The sequence below is a fragment of the Orcinus orca genome, chromosome 14, assembly GCF_937001465.1.
Source record: "Orcinus orca chromosome 14, mOrcOrc1.1, whole genome shotgun sequence".
NCBI classification, from domain to species: Eukaryota; Metazoa; Chordata; class Mammalia; order Artiodactyla; family Delphinidae; genus Orcinus; species Orcinus orca.
Genome location: NC_064572.1, coordinates 28569965 through 28591218, shown reverse-complemented (window position 1 = coordinate 28591218; position 21254 = coordinate 28569965). Strand labels below are relative to the sequence as shown.

The window sequence follows — 21254 nt, the reverse complement described above, 5'->3', positions numbered from 1 at the left end:
CTTTATTTAGAAACTCCCAATTGGGCACTTGGGCTTGTTGCTTGCTAGCCTGCCTGCTCCAGTTTGTTGATTCTGCCAGCTTTGACACATTCTGGTGGCCCCATTGCTCCTTCCTCTAAGCTGCTCAAGCACCTTTAGCGGTTAAATCAGGGGAAAGAGATACACTTAATCCCCGCCACCACTGTCCTTGGGCAGAGTGGTTTGGAGAACGCTGAAGACCCTGAAGAGGCCAGCTCAGTGAGTGGTACTTGGAAAAGACAGGCTGAGGACTCAGGCAGCGCTGCTGTCTCTAGGCCTGGAGTCACGGGGATTTGCTCCAAGCCGGGCTGCAGCTGGTCTTCGTGCCACGCCCAGCAAACCTCGGCAGGGGCATCACAGGGAGACCCTCCTCCCCATCTCAGGAGCACTGGCCACTCTGCAGCCCGCAGGCCTCCCTGGCTGAGGGGTGGAGGAGTCACGGAGTCCAGAGAGAGAAAGTCCTTAGCAACCCCTAGTTCTTGCCTGAAGGCAGGCCAGGGTGATCTGACGTCACCTAGGGGATAGTGGACAGTGAGGAACCTGATTAGGTATCGAGGGTGGAGGATTCTGACTAAACCAACTTAGCAGAATTCTTGCTAAAATTGGACGATGAGAGATGAACACTGAAGCACAAAAGTCAGGCCTAGTTGAAAAATCCAGGGGAGCTGGAGCAGAGTTAGAGGATCATTGTCAGCATGGAGAAGCCGAGGCCCAGTTTCCTTATCTGCCAGATGGGTCATTATGAAGAACCACCTAGCACAGGGCCTCAAATATCAGTTCCTAGAAGCGGCCTCCCTTCTTGGGCCCTTTTTTTTTTTTTAATTGGCTGTACCCCGCGGATGTGGGATCTTAGTTCCCCGACCAGGGATGGGACCTGCATCCCCTGCATCGGAAGTGTGGAGTCTTAACCACTGGACTCCCAGGTCCCTTGGGCCCATTTTAACAAGGTGTTAACCTCCCTGGGCTTTGATTTCCTCCTGTGCCACATGGGGTATAATACCCTGTGAAATGACCTGACTTCTTAAGAGCCCAAGGCAAGAGGATTTTCTTATCTGGGCGACCAGGGGCAGAGGGGATGGTGTGTCTGTCCCGCCTGCCCAGCTGCTGGCTGTGCTGTTGGCCATTACAAAGCTAATGTGCTAATGTGGAGAAGGGGAAGCTTCCAAGTCATTAGCCCTTCTGTTCCCAGCCATTAACTGGTAGGGAAATTGGGGGCCCACTTTCCATGAATAAAGACAAGAAATGCCACAGGCAACCCCTTCCTTCAGCCCCCACTCCAGCAGCCACCCCACCCAGTAAGGGGCATAGAGGAGCCGGCTGCTGGCAGCTGTGTGATGTGACATTAGCATGCGGATGAGCTCCAGAGGAAGCAGAAGGTGAGCAGGAACTGAGAGCAGTTGATCTTGCTTTTCCTCCCCTCCCAGGAGTAGCATCTGGTCATAACCTTGAATTCTAGAAATGCCTTATCTCTGCTTCTTTCCCTACCTGAGCCTCCACGTTTGCCTTGGGCTCTGGGTCCCTCCCCATCGCCTCCTTCACGACTCCTGTCCTCTCATCCATCATGCAGGTTCCTTCCTGCCTGTCAAACAAGAGCCCCACTCGCCGCACTATAGCCAGTCTCGCTTGGGACCCAGCTCCCGACCACGACCCACCCTAGTAACTTCCTGCCGGCTGCCCAGAACGTGTTTTTGTACCCACCATGTCTATGTGCCAGGTATAGTGTTTGGCCCTGGGGATTCAAGGACAAAGACAGACTCTGCTCTCAGGAGGTTAAGAGTTGCCCCTGCCTCCAGCACTGGACCCGTGGTCTAACGAACAGAGCCAGCCCCCAGGGAGCTCAGAGCCACTCACCCCAAGGTGCTAAGGGAGGGCAAACTCCCGTGATCTGTGATCAGTGATCTTTGATGTTACTATTGCAAAAAGACTGTGACTTGCTGAAGGCTCACATGATGGTGAACATTTTTTTTAGCAATAAAGTATTTTAAAATTAAGGTATGTACATTGTTTTTTTAAACGTAATGCTATTGCATACTTAATAGACTACAGTGTAGGGTAACATAACTTTTACATGCACTGGGAAACCAAAAAAAATTCATGTGACTCGCTTTGTTGCGATATTCACTTTATTGCTGTGGTCTGGAACCAAACCCGCAATATCTCCGAGGAATCACCGTACAGATATTCTCTCATTCATCCTTAAACAACTCTGTGAGGTATATACTATTATTACCCTGATAGGAAGTTTATTTTATTATTTTTTTAATTGAAGGATAGTTGATTTACAATATTGTGTTAGTTGTAGGTATATAGCAAAGTGATTCAGCTATACCTATATATTTTTTTCAGATTCTTTGCCATATAGGTTATTACATTCTTTCCCATATAGGTTGAATATAGTTCCCTGTGCTTTACAGTAAATCCTTGTTATCTATTTTATATATAGTGGTGTGTATCTCTTAATCCCATACTCCTAATTTGTCCCTCCCTGACCCCACCTTTCCCCTTTGGTAACCATGAGTTTGTTTTCTATGTCTGTGAGCCTGTTTCTGTTTTGTAAATAAGTTCATTTGTATCATATTTTAGATTCCACTTAGAATTGGTATCATGGTATTTGTCTTTCTCTGTCTGACTTCACTCAGTATGATAATCTCTAGGTCCATCCATGTTGCTGCAAATGGCATTATTTCATTCTTTTTTATGGCTGAGTAATATTCCATTGTGTATATGTACCACATCTTCTTTATCCATTCATCTGTTGATGGACACTTAGGTTGCTTCTATGTCTTGGCTATTGTAAATAGTGCTGCTATGAACATTACGGTGCATGTATCTTTTCAAATTAGAGTTTTTGTCTTTTTCACGTATATGATGTGAAGTTTAATAATTTGCTTTAGGTACACAGTTGTTATGTGGCTGACCTGGGACTTGAACCAGAGACTGAGTGATCCTAAAGATTAGGTGTGAGGAACCGTAAATGTTTTCAAGTATTAGCATAGCTGCTGCCTTGTTCTGGTCCTTTTTTTTTTTTTTTTTTAATTGAGACAAAACTAACCATTTAAAAGTGTACAATTCAGTGGCATCTAGTGCATTCACAGTGTTCTGCACCTGTCAACTCTAGTTCCAAAATACTTTCATCACCCCAAAGGAGACCCTGCACGCATTAGGCAGTCACTCTCCAATCCCCTCACCCCAGCCTCTGGCAGCCACTAATCTACTTTCTGTCCCTATGGCTTTGCCTATTCTGCACACTTCATATGAATAGAATCATATACTCTGTGACCTTTTGTGTCCGACTTCTTTCATTCAGCATAACGTTTTCTAGGTTCATCCATGTTGTAGCATGTGTCAGGCTGATTAATATTCCATTGTTTGGCTATACCACTTTTTGTTTATCCACTCGTTGGTGGACATTGGCTATTGTGAATAGTGCTGCTGTAAACACGTGTGCACGTATTTGAATACCTGTTTGCCGTTCTGCGAGTTCCACTCAAGAGTGGCATGGCTGGGATAAGTGGTAATCTGTGTTTAACTTTTTTTTTTTTTTTGGCTGCGTTGGGTCGTCCTTGCTGCGCGCGGGCTTTCTCTAGTTGCGGTGGGCGGGGGCTACTCTTCTTTGCGGTGCGCGGGCTTCTCACTGCGGTGGCTTCTCTGGTTGCGCAGCACAGTAACTATTTTTTAGGATGCTTTTCTGCATGTGGTTGTAATGCCCTTGTGGACCCCAATGGCCCCTCACACAGGGCCGGGTGCTGGGCACTGAGCCCATGTGCATTGGGCGATGCATCCTCCTTCTTCTCTGCCCGCTTGGCTCCAGCCCCCTAATCTGTCCCTCTCTCCCTGACAGACGTGCCCGTGGAGAAGCTGGCCGCCATGCCCGCCTTGCGCAGCATCAACCTGCGCTTCAACCCCCTGAATGCCGAGGTGCGCGTCATCGCCCCGCCGCTCATCAAGTTCGACATGCTCATGTCTCCGGAGGATGCGCGGGCCTCCCCACCCTAGGCCTCCCTCCTCAAGCCCGCCCAGCAAGGGACAGAGGCCACCTGGCCTGGCGCCCTGAGGGGAGGGAGTCCCACGAGCCCATGGGAGGCCAAGTTTGGGGGGCTGGGGGCGGGCGGGCTGAATAGCGTGTGGCGGGAGGGGTGTGGCAGTCCAGGATAGATAGCGTAGAGCAGTAGTGGGCCCTGGAATGCCCGGAGGGAGGAGGCGAGGAGGGGGCTGGGGCCCAGACTCTGGGCACTCACAGCTTCCGTGCAAACCTGGGCAGATCCTCTGAGCCTTGCAATTTGAGGAAAGGGGCAATGGCAGGGGCTTTTGCCTCCTTTGGGCTCCCTAAAGGCTTTTGGGGGAACACATGCCTCCAAGTTACCTTCAAATCATTGGTACCTTCTGGGCCCACGGATGAGCATCACTGAGCGTTTTCCAGGCCCTTGTGGGTTCGAGGCCTTGTTTCTAGTGCTGAAAGCCAGTGGCTGCCATAAGAGGGACAGAAAACAATCTCCATCTATTTATTGATTCCTGAGAACCGACCAGGCTGAGGCCTTCCACAGTGCCCCGTCCTCAGCCCTGTGGGTCCCTGGATTGGCAGGAACCTGAACCAGGAGTCATGGGAAAGCTGTGGAGACAGTGTGGCCCGACACTGTAGCAGGGTTGAGAACGTTTGTATAGGAGCCCAAGAACCAGCAGACCGGCAAGTGGAGAGCAAACCAAGTAGGCTCTGTCCTTCCTCGTGACTGAGAAATCGGTGGGGTAGGCAGTCAGGAGTGCCCCATCCCTCCCCTGGGCATGAGCGAGGGTGCCTGGCATCAGCCCTTCTGCTGCAGGAGATGTGGCCCAGAGAGAAGCAAAGCCATTTGCACCTGCGCCACCCTCAACAGTCTCCCTCTGGCAGGAGTCTGGCTGCCTTGTCACTGGTCCACACAGGGGCAGAAGGCATTATGGACCATTGGATTCGTGGCCAGCCAGCTCCCAGGCCACCATCCAGAGCCCTGATGACCTAGTCATCTCTAGGCCCTCAACCTGGAGTCTAGAGTGTGGCCAGGTAATTGCGTGACCAACCATCTCTGTTTGCCCGGGACTTAGGGCTTTCCTGGGACGTGGGACTTTCAGTGCTAACGCTGGGATGACACCCGGCAAACGGGCAACTGGTCCCTCTACCAGGAGAGAGCCTGAGGCTCTTGCTTCCTGACAACACCTGTGGTTTGGAGAACCTCTGACCCCTTGATCCCCAGGTATCTACCTCCCACCTTCTCATCTGTGGAGCAAGCAGACTCAGAGCCCACCTTGCCTGGTCTGTGGGAGACACCTGAGGCCCCAGGACTCAGAGCAAGCCAGGCTACCGGATCCTACATTTGTGGACCAGGGGCCAGTCTTCCACTCCCAAGGTTAGGCTGTTCAGAGCTCAGACCACCGCTCAGAGCACTAACCCTTGATCAGAATGCTCCCTGTTCCATTCCCCCTCTCCAGCTCCGAACCCTGCCCCTGCTCAGGCCTTCTGTCTCCTGGCGAGAGGCTGACAGGTTGGGCCATTGTTGGCCCATTGCTGAGCCCTCGGTGTTCATGTTCACTCTGCTCATCTCCCAAGGCCTGGTCGGTGAAGCTCTGGAAAAAAGGGTTTTCAGGGTGAGGAGGCTGAAACGGGATCTTCTAGGGCTTCTGAGTTCAGCCATGGACGCTGGGGACAAGTGAGTCTGCAGTCCAGCCTAGGCTGTCCTGGTCCCCCCTACCCCCCAGCCTGTGTCTTGTCAGAGAAGGGGCGTACTTTTCCGACATGCACAAAGGCGTTGTATGGCTAGAGCTTTGCAACTCAAGTATGGTCTGTGGGCCAGCAGCATTGGCGTCCACGGGAGCTCGTTAGAAACGCAGAATCCCAGGCCTCACTCCAGACCTCCGGAATCAGAACCTGCATTTCAAAAGATCCCCAGGTGATTCCTATGAGCACTTTACTGTTTGAAAAGCAGAGGCCTGGGGTGACCCTGGGGATGTCCTCAGAGTGGAGGGTGAAGGCTCTCAGCTCTCCCCCTGCCCTGTCAGGGGTCCGAGTCTGTGCTCATCTCCCTCCCTAAAGCAGTCCCCAGAGACCTTGGGCCTCTTAGATCTTTCCAGAGTCTGTGTGGCACTCCCAGTGAAGGGACTGACCCAAAGCCACCAGGAGAGGAGGGCTGGGTTTGCCCGGCCCTCTGGAACCCTGCCTTTCTGGGTAACCTCTGCATGCTAAGCTGCTGCTTCCCCAGGTCCTCACCTCAAGCCCTCTGAAGGGGATGCTTCTGGAAGCTGTTTTCTACTCTGTTTGGAGAGTTTGCCCTTGCCTGCTGGGAAAGCTTGGGCGTCAGAGACGGCCCCAAATCAAAGCCCACTGTGTGAGTGAGCCCTTAGTTTCAGTCTGCAATAAAGAACACGTTGGTTTCATCTGCCTCTTGGTGTTTGATTTATTCTCACAGCACACATCTCTCGTGGCCAGAGTGTTGATCCCACCATCAGCGAAGAGGAGGGGCTGCCCCTCTTGCTGGAAGCGTGAGGTTAAAGCAGCTCGGCTGGGGTGAGGCTTGGAACATTCACAGTGGGCGGAGGCACGGCCAGGCAGAGTTGACGCTGTGCTGCTGCAGAGCGCTAAATATCAGCTAGGGGAGACCCCGTACCTGCGGAAGCATGAAGGGACCTGCTGTGCCCCCACTTCTCCTGGACTGATGCCAGAAATTCTACCCTTAGCGATTGATTTCTCAGGGTCCAAAGTTCTGAAGGAGGCGTCTCTGGACCAGCAGCAGCGTCCAGGGAGCGGGTTAGATAGCTCCCCCCCACCCCCATATCTACAGAATCAGATGCTCTGGAGGTGGGGCCCAGCACTCGGCTTTAACAAGCCCTCCACGTGTTCTGATGCAAGTTAGAAACTGCTTCTGGGTTCAAGGTTTAAGTCAGTTTTTGTTTTCTAAATCTGGGAGGTCAGCCTGAGTCTGCCTTGAGTTTTAGGCTAGACTCGCCATCATTTTTATTTAACAAACACATATAGAGCTTAGTGCATACCAGGCAGTGTCCAAGCACGTTACAGATATTAACTCATTTAATCCATCGAAAAGCCACAGTGAGCTCTGTGAGTTGGACAAATCCTTTTCCCCTCTCTGGACCCCGATTGCTGTCTGTAAAGGGAAGGGGCTGTACTAGGAGATCCCTGAGCGCCTTTCCAGAACTCACCTGGTCACTGTCTCTCTGATTCTGGGGGCTCTGCTATAGCTGTCTTCAGTGGACTAGCCTGGACTCAGGCTGCTGCCCATCCCCACCCCAAAGGTCAAGCAGAAGATTCCCCCTGACTCCGTTTCTTCTTGCTGAATGCTGGCTCAACAGAAATATCACAGATTGACCCGTCGGTCAGACAAAGCTGAGCCAACTCTTCTCCCAGTAAGGGGCAGCTTTACTACGTCTTCCCAGCATGTCAGCATGGGGAGGGCAAAGTCGCGGTAGTGAGATTTCGGAGTCTGGTTTCAGGTGGGGCTTTCAGTGCAGGGGAGGATGCCTTGACTAGGATTGCATAAAGATTGTGATATAGTTTAGCATCGGTGGACACAACAAAGAGACTTTTTAAGACGAGGAATTCAAAGAGTCTTAAGCTTAAGTCTTAAGCTCTCTTTTGATGCTATTTACTGAAGAGTCGGGCAGTTTGATGTTCATTTAAATGATTCTTTCTGGAATTTCCCAGAATGAACAACACAGTGATTTACAACTTTTACTTCCTGGGCAAGAGTTTCCTGGAATAGTACTGTTATGTTGAAGAGGATGGGATACAAAGACTTATTAATGTCGAAGGTAAGGTGTATGCGACTAGAGGGTCGTTTTGTTTTGTTTTGTTTGACAATACAGCTGACATATTATATTAGCTTCAGGTGTATAACAATGATTCAGTATGTGTATATACTGCAAAATGACCATCACAATAAGTCTAGTTAACATCCATCACCACACATAAAGGGTTTTAGTCCTCAGGCTCTCCCAAATTCAGTGTTGGACGAAAGGGCCTTACTTTGGAGCTGCCATTTACATGAAACATGCCTGTCCCATCTCAGAAAGCTGGCCCTGGGCAGGGACCAGTTCCTGGAAGGGTGAGCGTTAGCAGGGGCCCAGATGGCCTGGCCAGAGCGCTGGGAGAGTTGCCAAGGCCTGGGAGGGCAGGCCTGAGAGACCACGTCACTGGATCGCTGGGCAGGTCATGGGCTGGGCCGGGCCCAGGGGCAGCCGGATCATGCTGTGGACATGTGCCTCAGGGCCGGGTGGGCTGGACCCATCCCTCAGAAAAGGCACACAAGCCCAGATACTTCAGGTCCAAGCAGGAGCAGTCACTGAGCGCCTACTGTTTGTCAGCACTTGTATGTTTTCTCGTTTACTATCAGCAACAGCCTCTTGGTGCTCACTCTGCAGATGAGGACAGGCGTAGGGCTTGGGGGTTGGTGTGTGGCTCGGAAGGAGCAGAGCTGGGGTTTGAACTGGGAGGCTGGCTCGGGTGGGAGAAGCGATTGCTTTATCCAACTCACACGTTCCTTTTCCCATCACATTCCTGTGAAGAGCCTCTGAGCCTTGCTTTCCTCATCTGTAAAATGGGTGCAAAGACTGCCTCCTATAATGCCACAGGTGGTGTAGGTAAGTAGCCCTTGGTGATCAGCATTTTGCCCATTTCACACACCCGAGAGCTTCCTCACCCATCTGCTTACACTTACACCTGCCCTTGTGTGGACAGCTTTAGTGCCCTGACAAGAACCTTGCCTCTCTCAGACGAGCACAGAGCTGTTTGTCACACATCCCTGGGGCACATCTGGATGTTGATGGGCATATCTGGATGCTGATTCCCACAGGGAATGAGAAGACTGACAGCTCACCGCTCCCCCCATCTTCACAGTTCAGGGATCTATGAACTTCTGCCTCGGGCTGCCAAGGACAACTAATAACTCAGGACAATGAGGCATTCAAGGCCTTGGCCAGGAGCCAGTTGGGGTTCATGCTACTCTGTGTACATCCAGATTCTGAGCAGCCAAGAGCACCCTGGCACCCTCTCTCCTGTAGACAGGAAGCACTTAAATTAGGGTGTCTTCTGGGGTGGGCCCTGCAGGACCGCCACACCACACAACTCCAGTGGTGCCAGCCAAAACGCATTCTAGCTTATCGACGCCAGTTACCTAGAAAATAACGTGCATGGGCTCCGGGAGCTGTACAAGGGATGTCTGGACTATATAAGAGATCCAGTCACTAGGATCTTTTTAGATGCAGATTCCAGGCCCACCTGAGCCCCAGTAAACCAGACTCAAAGCAGGGCCCACACCTCTGCACCTTAATGAGTCTCTGTTTCTCCCTCACACAGCACCCAGAGTATCCTTTTATTTTTATTTATTTATTTTGGCCGTGCTGCGTGGCTTGTGGGATCTTAGTTCCCCGACCAGGGATTGAACCCAGGCCCTTGGCAGCAAAAGTGCAGAGTCCTAACCACTGGACCGCCAGGGAATTCCCCAGAGGATCCTTTTAACTCCTAAGCCACTGTCTGCGCATGTCCCACAGGGGCTCTGCAGTACAAAAGCCAAGTCCTTGCAGTGGACTTTAAGACCCGGCATGGTCTTCCCTCCGTTACTTCTCTGGGCTTCACTGCTTCCCCCTTCTTCACTGTACTCCAGGCACGCTGGCCTCCCACTGTTCCTCCACCCCTTGGAGTGGCGGGTGGCCAGTATGCATGACCTGAGGGAGGATGGGCATCCCCCAGTCTCCCCCGCTAGCCTGTCACTGCGCCTGGAATCCCACCAGAAGGAGAGCATTGTTTCTGGCTTAGCATCACCCTCTCCCTGAGATCCTATTCCAACCCTCGACAGGATTGCGAAGGGGATTCCTTCAGACAAAGCTGAGCGGTGGGCTGGGACTCTCTCTCCTCAGAGCGTGATTCTCAGCATCAGGAGCACCTGGGGGCGTGTCACACCTGCAGAGGCTGGGTCCCTCCCCTCCCCTTCTGAATCAGAATCCGCATTTTAACCCCCCACAGGATCCATGGGCATATTAACATTTGAGAAGCCTGGCTTTTGATGACTCTGTGATCCCCTCTCCCCTTCTCAAAGTCCCTGTGATAGGCAGTGCCAAAGTGTAATTTTGGTACTTGCAGTGGGTCCTGCAGTGGGGCTCTGCCTTGCCTGCATATTAGGATCACCTGGAAAGCTTTGAAAAAATACTGATTCCTAGGCCCTGCCTGCCAGAAACTCTGATTCAATTGGTCTGCACTGGGTCCCAGCACTGGTGGATTTTTTTCTTAAAAGCTCCCTTGTGTGATTCTAAGGTGCGGCCAAGGTTGAGAACCACTGGCCTGTAGAGATTTAAGAAGTTGCCGGGCTTCCCTGGTAGCACCGTGGTTAAGAATCCGCCTGCCAATGCAGGGGACATGGGTTTGAGCTCTGGTCTGGGAAGATCCCACATGCCGCGGAGCAACTAAGCCTGTGTGCCACAACTACTGAGCCCGCATGCCACAACTACTGAAGCCCGCGCACCCAGAGCCCGTGCTCCACAACAAGAGAAGCCACCTCAATGAGAAGCCCGTGCCCCACAACGAAGAGTAGCTCCCGCTCGCCAAAACTAGAGAAAGCCCACGCGCAGCAACGAAGACCCAACACAGCCAAGAATAAATAAATAAGTTAATTAATTTAAAAAAAAAAGAAAGAAGTTGCAAAAGGGCCCTGAGCTGAATTCAGCCCACAGATGTATTTTGTTTGGCCTGCACAATGTTTAGAAGTAATTTTGAGTTAAGTTTCTCAATAATTTTAAATTGGGAGCTGAAATTTTTCATGAAAAATACCTGGGTTTCTGGCTTCTGAAAAATCAGAAAACCTGGCAACCCTGAGCCTACATTCTGACGGCAGTGATCTCCTGGATCTGGAAGCCAGGCAGGAGTGCCCTAGTGGCCACACCTGGCCACATTCACTTATGCGCTGGCCTCACCTGCCCCGCCCCTGTGGGCCCCCAAGTCTGACACCTGGTTAATGTTCAGCCTGTGCGGAGGGGTGTCTTTCCCTAGGAGGACAGCACAGCAGGAGGAGCGGCCAGCAGGACAGGGGAGGGATGATGAACAGATTTAAAAAGAAGTGGGATTTCCAGCTTTGTGTCCCCTGGGAGCAGATTAGGGATCGCCAAATGATTTCCTTCTAATTCCACCTCTGTTTTCACATTGATGCCAAGAATGTGGACTTAAGCAACTGTGTAACTTGCTCAAGGTTACACACTAAGCAGAACTTGTTCTAGAACCGGAGGCTCCTGACTCCCAGACACAGCATCACACAGCCTAACACATGGCACACTGCCAGCCTGGACTTCAGCCAGGTTGCTTGGCTAGGCCTCAGTTCCTCCAAGTTCACCACAGCCCATTAAACCTTCCCTCCCTTGGCTGGCCGTTCCTGTTTTGCTTTCTCCAAGGAGAAAGGCAGTCCTTCAGTCATGCGATTGCCCCTCTGACCTCCCTCTGTGCCCCCAGAAAGCTTGATTTAAGAAGATCACCTTGGTCTTCCCTGGTGGTGCAGTGGTTGAGAGTCCGCCTGCCAATGCAGGGGACGCGGATTCATGCCCCGGTCCGGGAGGATCCCACATGCCGCGGAGCGGCTGGGCCCGTGAGCCATGGCCGCTGAGCCTGTGTGTCCGGAGCCTGTGCTCCGCAAAAAAAAAAAGATCACCCTTTACCTCCTCCCCCGCCATTCCCTTCAGACCCTTCTCCAAGCAGGGGTCCACATCTATTCCAGTTAGCACAGGAAATGCTCCTCTCTTCAAGGACCTTCTCAATCCCACTGCCCTCCTGCCAGCTCCTGGCATCCAGCTTTTCAGATGGAAATCAGTTCCCAGGAAGGTGAGGCTGTCTGTGCAAAGGCTCCCTGGGGCACAGCACTTGAACCCAGCCACAGCTGTGGGGGGTGGGGTGGGATGGGAAGCAGCTCCCCTGAGCATGAGGGGCGAGGCCAAGGGCTTGGCCAGAATGGGCATAGCGGGAAGCCCTGAAGGGCAAGGAAGTGGTGGGGCTCCGAGATGAACAGGGATTGCTTCTGTGCCCTGGATGACTGCACTCATAGTTTCTCAGATGCTCCCAGAGGACCAAGAACCTTGACGGTAGGCTGGGGTGGGGGGCAGAAGGGCCAATGCCCTAGGAATCCAGAGGAACGTTCTGCCTCTTTCCTCCACTGTCCAGCTGTGTAATATTGGGTAAGTCTTTAACCTCAGTAGCTTCACCTGTAAAAGAAGAATGACGATGCCTGCTTGACTGAAGGTTTGGGGCTGGGCAGTACCTCAGACTGACAGGCAGGTGAACCTGGGAGTAGGCATGATCTGAAATAGAGCAGTGGCAGTCAGGTTTCCCGGGAGGCCCTTTGGAGGAGGGAGGGGAGTGAGAGGAGAAACTTTTTAAATCTTCATGGAAAGACCTTTACCCAATCTATCTGTGTAGCCTCCACCCATAACTTTGGGGATAAGGAAGGACACTGTGTCAGTGGTACTTGCCTTTTTATCCTCACAGCAGCCTTGAGAAGATGATAAATCCCATTTTACAGATGGGGAAAATGAGGCTAGAGGGTTAAGCGACTTACGCAGGGCAACACAGATAATAAATGGTGGAGACAGAATTCACACCCAGGTCTTTGCATCCACGGCACTGCCCTGCCTGGCCCTCAGAGGCTGGACCACTGAGTTTGTTTCGAATGGTGCCACGTGTACTTGGGCACGGTCCAAAGGTTCCGATGGTGAAAGAAAGAAGTCTGTAGAAGAGGAGGGGGAAGGAAGGAAAAGAGGCTCTGTGATCCAGAATGATTTAAATGAAAAAGGCCAGGTGGGGGAATTCAGCACAGGCTTAAGTTAATGCACCAGAACGATATGGCTGCTAAAGAAAGAAGAAAGGGAGGGGAAGAAAGAAGGAGGAACCGGGAAAAGGTGAGACTGAACTATTCAAAGCCTGGCGCCCACACCAACAGAGCTCATATTTATGGAGCACCTTCTGTGTTAGGCACTGTTGTCAGTGCTTTGCTATATGGTAGGCACTATTATTATCCCTAGTTTTTAGATGAAGGGAAACTGAGGCACAAGAGGTTGTATAACTTTCCCAAAGTCACACATACAGTAAATGGCGGTGCTGGACTGTGCAGATTGTACAGCCTTGTGCTGAACTCTGCATTGGTCAAGGGGGCTTGATATGACTTGTCGCAGTTCTGGGTCCTATCAGGGAGACTTCAAGAACTGCGAGGACTTCCACGGGAAGGTGGACTCAAGATAGGAATGATATGATAACTAACTTTTATTGAGCTCTTACTCTGAGCCAGGCACTATTCCAAGAGCTTTACACAGAGGAACTGCTGTCATCTTCACAATAACTCTAGGGGATAGACATTATCCCCATTTTACAGATGAAACTGAGGCAAATCACAGGAAGCAAAAAGCCCAAAGAAACCCAGGTGTTTCACCTGCAGAAGGGCAGACTTGAGAGGGTGCCCTCCCTCCCTCCCTCCAGCTCTCTGAAGGGCTGTCCTGGGGAAAAGAGAGTGATGTGAAGGCAGAGAACCCACTGCTGGGCATTAGGATGGGGACACCTGCTCAGGTCAGGGTTACACTCAGTGACCTCTAAGGCCCTTCCAGTCCTGAGACTCTGCCAGCCATTTGGGGCAGAGGACAGGCTAGAGGGAGAAGGGAGACTAGGAAGAAGCCTGGTGGGAACTGTTTGCCCAGAGACCCCCAGAATAAACCCCTAATCCCCAATAATGGGAAGAATGGGACGTCCACTCTCTTCCATCTGCCTGGAACCTGGGCTTGTCATTCATATGACAAAAGTCTATGGTGGTGCCTGACAGGGGCTGGAATGGTGGGAGGGAGCTGGCCTCCTACCCAGCTCAACGGACCATTTGTTGGGCATCTACTACATGCTGGGCAGAAACTTTGACGTCATCTCATTTACTTCCCTAAAAGGCATTTCACAAATGCAGAAACTGAGGCTCAGGTGCAGGTAAGACACTTGCCCGAGGGTAGACATCTGGTGAGCCCCTGGCCAGTTAATTCCAGAGTCAGTGGTCATCTACTGACACATTGTCCCTGCTCTCCTTGCCCTCCTGTGTATCACAGCTGCCTCCATCCCCTTCTCAGGAGGGCCTCAGGGTCCTGGACACCAGACTGGGTGGCTGGGGGTCAAGCTGGGGTGAGACGGGGATGAAGAGTGGCGCTGGGATGGGAGTCACGGGGAGAGGGACACAGAGTTATCGGATGTCGCGGCCAGGGCTGCAGCGGTCAGTGGGTTGTCCTCTACTTTGGAGGGGTGCTCCGTCCCTGCGGAGGGAGTCACATCTGGGAGGCGACCCGGGGCGCCCAGGCTCGGACGGATGCTGCGGGCAGGGGGCGCTGCTCAGGCAAACGTGTGCCGGGTGCCATGGCGACGGCGCGGCGCGAGCCCCCTCCCTCTGGACGGGGAGGGCGGGCAGCGGTCAACGGGCCGCGGGCAGCAGAGCCGGGAGGGTAGCTGCGCTGCTCGGGAGCCTTCAGGCCCGGCCGCTGCCCGGCCGCCTCCGGGCGGCAAGGGGAGCGAGACCCCGCGCAGGACTGGGGCCTGCGAGCGCACGCCCCTCCGTGCGCTTCCGCCGGGCCCTGGACCAGAACCGCCAAGCGCAGAGGCAGGGGCGCGTGCCAGCAGCCCAGCGCCGGAGACCCGCTGTCCCCTGCAGGCTCACAGGGGCCCGCTGCCTCCCTCCGTTGGTGACTGTCCCAGAGCGGGCCGGAGTGGGCAACATGGAGGGTGAGTGACCCCGGGGCTGGGGCTGGGGCTGGGGGTGGGTGGGTACAGACTAAGGAGCAGTGAGCCAAGAGACAGGAAAGGGACTGGGGGGTCTCATCGGGGGCTGTCCAGAGCCCAACACTGTGACACTGTGTGTATGTGTGTGTGTGACGGACAGACACACACAGAGAGGGAGAGAGAGAAAGACCTAGAGGGCTCTGTAGTGTGTGTGCGTGAGTACGTATGTGTGAGAAACTGAGAGAGAGAGGGAGGGGGTAAAAGACCTGGAAGCCTCTGTCCCTGTGTGCATAGGACGCTCCCTCCTGCATGGGCAGGGGATCCTTTGAAACCGGCTGAGGACAGCTTACCTATTAGCTTTAGAGTAATTGCCATCCCTTCCAGCAGGGAAAGTCACAGAGATGGAATTCTACACAAGATCTCAATGCAGAATTTCCCTCCCTGGGAGAAAGGAGAGGGAACTATGGACCTGACCTCCAGGACTTTAAGGGATAGGGACCCCAGGCATAAGGCTGCTTCCTCCAGCCTTACCAGGTGGGGGTCCAGACGCCCCTCTCAGCCAGTGTAGGAAGGGAAACCATATTTGGACAAAGAAACTGGAGGACTGAGGGCTGGTCCACTGGCTTGCTGGGTGTCTTTGGGGTTTTGCCTAAACCTCTCCGTGCTACTGGTTACCCATCTCTTGAATGGAGAAACTTACATTCAGCTGGCTTCACAGAGTGGCTGTGAGGGTAAAATAAGACAAGGTGTGTTGAACAAAATCATACCTGTAAAAGAAGGCTGCTCCAGGAGGTAATAAAACCCAGAAATGCAAGCAAGGCATTGCAAACACTGCTGGCAAGAGAGAAAAGGGAGTTTTACAGAACATCGTGTGCAGCTGCAGTTGTAGCTTTCCAGTGAGTTAGGGTTGAAAAGTGCACACACACAAGGTACAATGAGAAATGCAGAACCGAAGTGTCAGTGAACGGAAGCCAAGGAAAACTGGTGAAGACAGAGCAAAGAGCTTTCCAAGTCTACGTAAGGATAGCAAATGAACCTGCTCGGGGCTTGGGCATGTGGTGCCCGTAACCTTTACGCACCAGGGAGAGCAGCCAGCGCAGGGCACAGGCAATTTTACTTCAAATGGTGGAAGGAGGAAATTGAAGCCCAAGATAGGTGATTGGATAAGGCGTCAAGCCACATACAATCCAAGCCCAGACAAATGACATCCCAGGGACCTGGAGCCATTTGCAGGTGTAATTATTGCCTTAGAGGAAATGACAGGGAATGAAGGAAGTGCCAGAAAACTGAAGATGGGCAAGTGTCCTGATTTTCAGAAAGGAAGGAAAGGTAGATTTAAAAAAACCCTAAACTGCTCAGATTGATATTGACCTCTATTAAAATTCCAGAATAAATGATCCAACATACAGTGAACACTTAGGAGACAATAAAGCAATCCCACATCTAAGAATTTTCTTCAAAGGCTGCCATCCTGTACGCTTGCAAAGATATGTGCCCAAGCATTCTCATCACACTGCAAAATCGGGAGTCATCCAGATGTCCATAAATTAAGTAAATTAAACAATGAGAACACCTGCAACGGCATGCTGTATAGACATTAAGAACTGTGTTTAGGATTTCATTTACTGGCACGAAAATATGTTTACTGCCTACTGTGAGTAATTTTTTAAAAAGCAGGTTTTAGAACACATGTTTAGTATGATCCCCTTTATGCAAAATTACATAGGCTTATTATTGGATGTATATGTAAAGTATGTGCAAAGAGATGGTCATTAACATCTTTGGGGGCTCCTGCTTCTGAGAGCACACCCTAAGAGAGCTTATGCCTGGAAGCAGAGGTCAGGAGAGTAAGATGGGAAAGGGAGAAAAGGCAAGAACCAGAACCAGGCATGTGGACGAGCTAGGTTCAGCTATGGGCCAGTAGGGTTGTCTCTCTCTGGTCACCTTCTGAGAAAAGTGCAGAATGCACCTGAGATTTTCGCCACGCAAGACGGGGAGCCGACTGCTGTTTGTTCCTCTCCCCTGGCTGTACTCCCACACGTCTAGGTTGTTCCCGTTGGTGGCTTCAAAGAAAGCAAACCAGAGAGAGCCCTGGTGCAGGCTTGTTGAGGCACTGGAAGTGCAGGGAACTGTCCACCCGGCCAGAATCTTTGGGATGTGTCTGGGAGCATCACAAACGCGTCGGCCACGAGGGTCATCTCTGGGTGTGAAATTTCAGGGATGTTTATTTTACTCTCTTCTTTTGTCGTGCTCCGAACTGCTTTATAGAAAGCACATTGTTTTTTTATAAAAACAAAACAATCTTTTTCAAAAAGAAAGAAAATGATGTAGTGGTCATTAGGAACATATTAGTGCTCACCAAGAACAGATCAGGCTAAACCTACCACATTTCCTCTTTCAGACTGGGTTTCCAAGAGGTAGAAAGATGAATTACGAGATTTCAGCAGGACCCTGCTAAGTTCTCTCATGAGAGCCCTGTGAACTGATGGAGGGTTGCGGGAAGGGGGCTGGAGGACTGATGGCGGGGCTTTCATTAAGACTTTAATGCAGCTTAGAGGTCCCTCGGACTCTGACCTTGACATGATGTTAAGTAATTTAGAGGGAAAATAAAAGGCATGCTCATCAAATCTGTGGATAAGAGCCATGACACCCACATGGCAACAGTTCAAGATTTAAATGAAGGGTATCTGAACATTCTGGAATGCTGGATCAAAACCAAGAAAGTGAAATGTAAATGGAAGTGAAATGCAAAGTCCTGAATTTAGGTCCCCCCCAAAATCAACTGCATACATTTCAAATAGGGGAGATCTGGTTTGTAACCTTGAGGAAAGTTTCTGGGGAGATCAAAATGGATTGACAGTGAGATAGGTCTAGAATCCTGCTTGCTGAAGAGACACTGAGATATTCAGGGTGGGAAAAATGGCAGGGAGAGGGGGATGACCTTGGGGACAGGTGCCCATTCTTGTTCTGTGTGGCTTCAGGGAGCAGAACTGGGGCAGGTGGGGACAAGTTACAGTAAGACAACTCAACTCAACAACAGGAAGAACCTTCTGTCCCTCAGAGTTGGCCTAGAAGCTGTGTGCTTACCAGGTCTCATTGAGCAAAGGGTCACGGACTGGCCGGATTACTGACAGGAGGGCAGAAGGAGGTATTCTTGGGTGGCTGGCCCAAAAATAGGATCTGGGTGGTCTCTGAGGGCTTGCAGACAGACACCGCAGTCTGCCCAGCCTCCTGCAGAGCTGCTGGGGTCAGTGGGCAGTAGTCCCCCTCAGGCCTTCCACCCTGGGCCTGGGCTGCGTGGTATGCTGTGCAGTGAGACAGCAGAGGACAGCAGTCCCCACCCCACTCCCAGCCCAGCCCCAGTCTAGCGGCGTCCTCAGAGCCCCTGGAAGCCTCCACAGCTGCCTGCCCGGCCTGGGAGCTCCGTGGCTGAGGGAGGCCAGAGGCTGGGAGGAGGTCTGCTCACACTGCCTGGTGATGGGTGACTTGTGGGGAAGTGGACCATGCGGGGGAAGGTCACTGGAGAGAGGAGGGGAGAGGAGCAAGCTAGCTGGTGTCCCTCCAGCACGGGACACAGAAGCTTCTTGGAAGTCCAGGTGGGTTCTGCTTTTCTGTGCCCCCAGAAATGCTGCCAGAGACACTGTCAGAGTTGAGAACCACTGAAGTAGTGAGTATTTTAATCATATTTATCAGTTTCCTACTGATTAGAATGGTTAAAACTCAGTTTAGTGAAAAGGAAAATAAGAGTCGCTTAAAACACCCGCTGTGAATATACACTGTTAACGTTTTTTTGTTTATTTTTCGTCATTTGTTTGGAATGACACACACACACTTTTATACGCAATACAGTTTATAATGCGTGTACATACTATTTTGTAAGCATTTCAACCTTGGCCAGTATTTTCCCTCACACCATCAGAACTTGTTCTATTCCTTAGGTGAATCCCTAGAAGTGGAACGCCTGGCTCCGGGTGTGAGTCTGGTGTCAGGGTGCTGAATGGATGTGCCCCAGTTGCAAAGGCTGAGCGGATGTGTGTCTCTCCAACGCCCCACAGTGCACAGCCACCCTCTGGCGTCACTGAGCGCTTTTCCTCTCTGTGAATCTGATTGATGGAAAGCTTACCCCTGTGTTCTTTTAAAATTGCATTTCTCTGATTACAAAAGAACTTCTTTGTCTCATGTGTTCATTAGTCATTTGTACTGTGTTGTGTTGTGTTCTTCTGTGGGTCCCCAGTGGCTCATGGCCCAGGCTGTGTTCACCCAGGAGGCTTTTGGGAAGTGGGTGCTGAATGGTGAACCCAGGTCTCTAGTCTGGGGCTGAGCTCCTAGGTGGTGGTACCGGGACAGACAAGCAAGTGGCTATAACGATGAAGGTATTAGTGGGAGAGCTGTGAACTCAGAGGCGTACCCAGACGGATTCTGTGCTCAGGAACTTCATTTTGGTGTTGATTTATCTTTCAGGCTCTGCAGGGAGGCCCACACTAAAAGTATTATAAAAAATATCATGCTCAGATTCATTGTGCAGTTTAATGCTGTCAGTAGGGCTGCTGCTGGGCTAACACGTATTGAGTGCCATGTGTCCCATATTTCGCCGAGTTCTCTTCTTACGTTATCTCACTCTTTTCAGTAAGTGTGAGCTTATCTCCATTTTGCCAGTGAAGACTTTGGTTTCCAGAGGGGTGATGACTTACCCGAGGTCATAGCCAGGAATTGTGTGTTTCCACTTTAAAGATGAGAACAATAAGTTCCCACATAGATGAGGCGATGTCTTAGTCAGCTTGGGCTGCTATAACAAAATACCATAGACTGGGTGGTTTATAAACAACTGAAATTTACTTCTTACCGTTCTGGCGGTTGGGAAGTCCAAGATCAAGGGGCCAATCCAGTGTCTGGTGAGAACCCGCTTCTTAGTTCACACACGGGCTCCCTGTGTCCTTAGGTGGTGGAAGGGGCAAGGGAACTCTCTGAGATCTCTTTTATAAAGGTGCTAATCCCATTCATGAGAGCTTTCCCTCATGACCTAATTACAGTTGACACGGGTCTGAACTGCGCTGGTCCACTTATACCCAGATATTGTTTTTTGGTAGATGTGTACTACAGTACTGAACGATCTGTGGCTCGTTGAATCCGTGGATGTGGACCCACAGATACGGAGGGCCGACCGTAAAGTTCTATTCGGATTTTCGACTGCACAGGGGTCCGAGCCCCTAACCACCCCATGTGTTGTTCAAGGGTCAACTATACCTCCCAAAGGCCCTACTTCCAAATACCATCACACTGGGGAAAAGGTTATAGCATATGAATTTTGAGGGGACACAGATATTCCATCTATTGCCTGAAGTCACCAGGAAGGAGAGCCGGGATTTCCCAGTCTGTGTGCATCCACTACCTTCAGGGTCTTTGGTCCAACTCCTTCATCTGTGGTTCCCAGACTGGAGTGTCCATCAGAATCACCTGGAGGATGCGTTAAAACAGAGATACCTGGTTTCTGGTTCCCTGGAGTTTCTGGTTCCCTAGATCGGGGGTGATTCCTGAGAATCTGCATTTCTAGCAAGTTCCTGGCGAAGCTGATGCTGCTGGCGGGGGACCACACACTGAGAACCAGTGCACCCCCATCTTCTCTCTGGCCCCAAACTTTCAGTGGCTCACAGCTTGGTCTCTGAGATCATCAGAATGCCCTGGAGATAACCATTATTATACCCTGAGACCTCCAGGAAGCTCCCCGAGTAGAGGAATGGCTCAATTGGGTTCAGCGGATGAAATTTTCACAGGCTGTAATGTATCCACAAAGGCACCAGGCAGATCCCAGGAAGGACGAGGCCAGTTGTTAATGAGGTCTCCGGCTGCTGGCTTGGGGCCCAGGTCGGGTGGGAGGCCTGCCTGCCTCCAACCCATCTCACCACAGGCCAGGGGAGTTGCCAGGAATAGGAAGCAGTTTTTCCTCCTTGAGAATAAATGCCAGAAACTGGCCTAAGTATAGAGACTGATGCTCAGGCTCAGGGTCCAGGGATGGGCAGGGTTGCTCCCAGACTTCTCAGGGCCAAATGAAAGGCAGTGGGGGAAACAGGCAGACTAGAGTTTAGCTGGGCAGGTTCTGGCAATTCCCTCTACCCATCCACACCCACAGATTTCCCCAAGTCATGCGGGTTGATTTTGAGGCTCATCAAGGGTGAGCTATCTAGGGAGGCTCCCAGCAGACTCTGTGATGGGGGGTTCTTTCCAGAGGACCCTGGAGAAGGCCTTCCAACACCAGAAATGCCAGCCTTGAGCAGGACCCTGTCACCTGATGTCAGGATTTGTCTTTCCTTCCTTTTTCTCCTCATACAAATATTTATCCATTCAACAACCATTTAGTAAAGCATTTACAGTTGTCAGGCCCTGACGAGATGCTGGGGGTATGACCACCAACGAAAGAGTGAAGATCCCCTGCTCTCCAGGACCTGACTTTCAAAGGTGGAGGAAAAAACCAATAAACCTGGAAACAAAT

The 21254-nt window shown here is 51.4% G+C and overlaps 2 protein-coding genes across 7 annotated transcripts in view; both read left to right on the top strand.

Annotated features, from left to right (window-relative positions):
* The window catches only part of LRRC20 (leucine rich repeat containing 20), a 68408-nt gene extending 60477 nt beyond the window's left edge, over positions 1-7931 (top strand). For 2 of the 6 annotated variants that reach the window (XM_049697318.1, XM_049697319.1), the window contains exons 5-7: positions 3860-3936; positions 6453-6530; positions 7703-7931. In XM_049697318.1, coding sequence (XP_049553275.1) covers positions 3860-3936; positions 6453-6530; positions 7703-7774 — 227 coding nt within the window. In that variant the 3' untranslated portion in view covers positions 7775-7931. Of the gene's footprint in view, positions 1-3859; positions 6421-6452 lie in introns of those variants that run through there. The other 4 variants (XM_049697320.1, XM_004280783.3, XM_033407567.2 and 1 more) reach the window with 4 other exon arrangements.
* Positions 7932-10958: 3027 nt separating this feature from the next.
* The window catches only part of NPFFR1 (neuropeptide FF receptor 1), a 30595-nt gene continuing 20299 nt past the window's right edge, over positions 10959-21254 (top strand). Inside the window, 1 exon segment of the mRNA XM_004280834.3 lies at positions 10959-14770. Within this exon segment, the coding sequence (XP_004280882.2) occupies positions 14191-14770 (580 nt within the window). The 5' untranslated portion in view covers positions 10959-14190.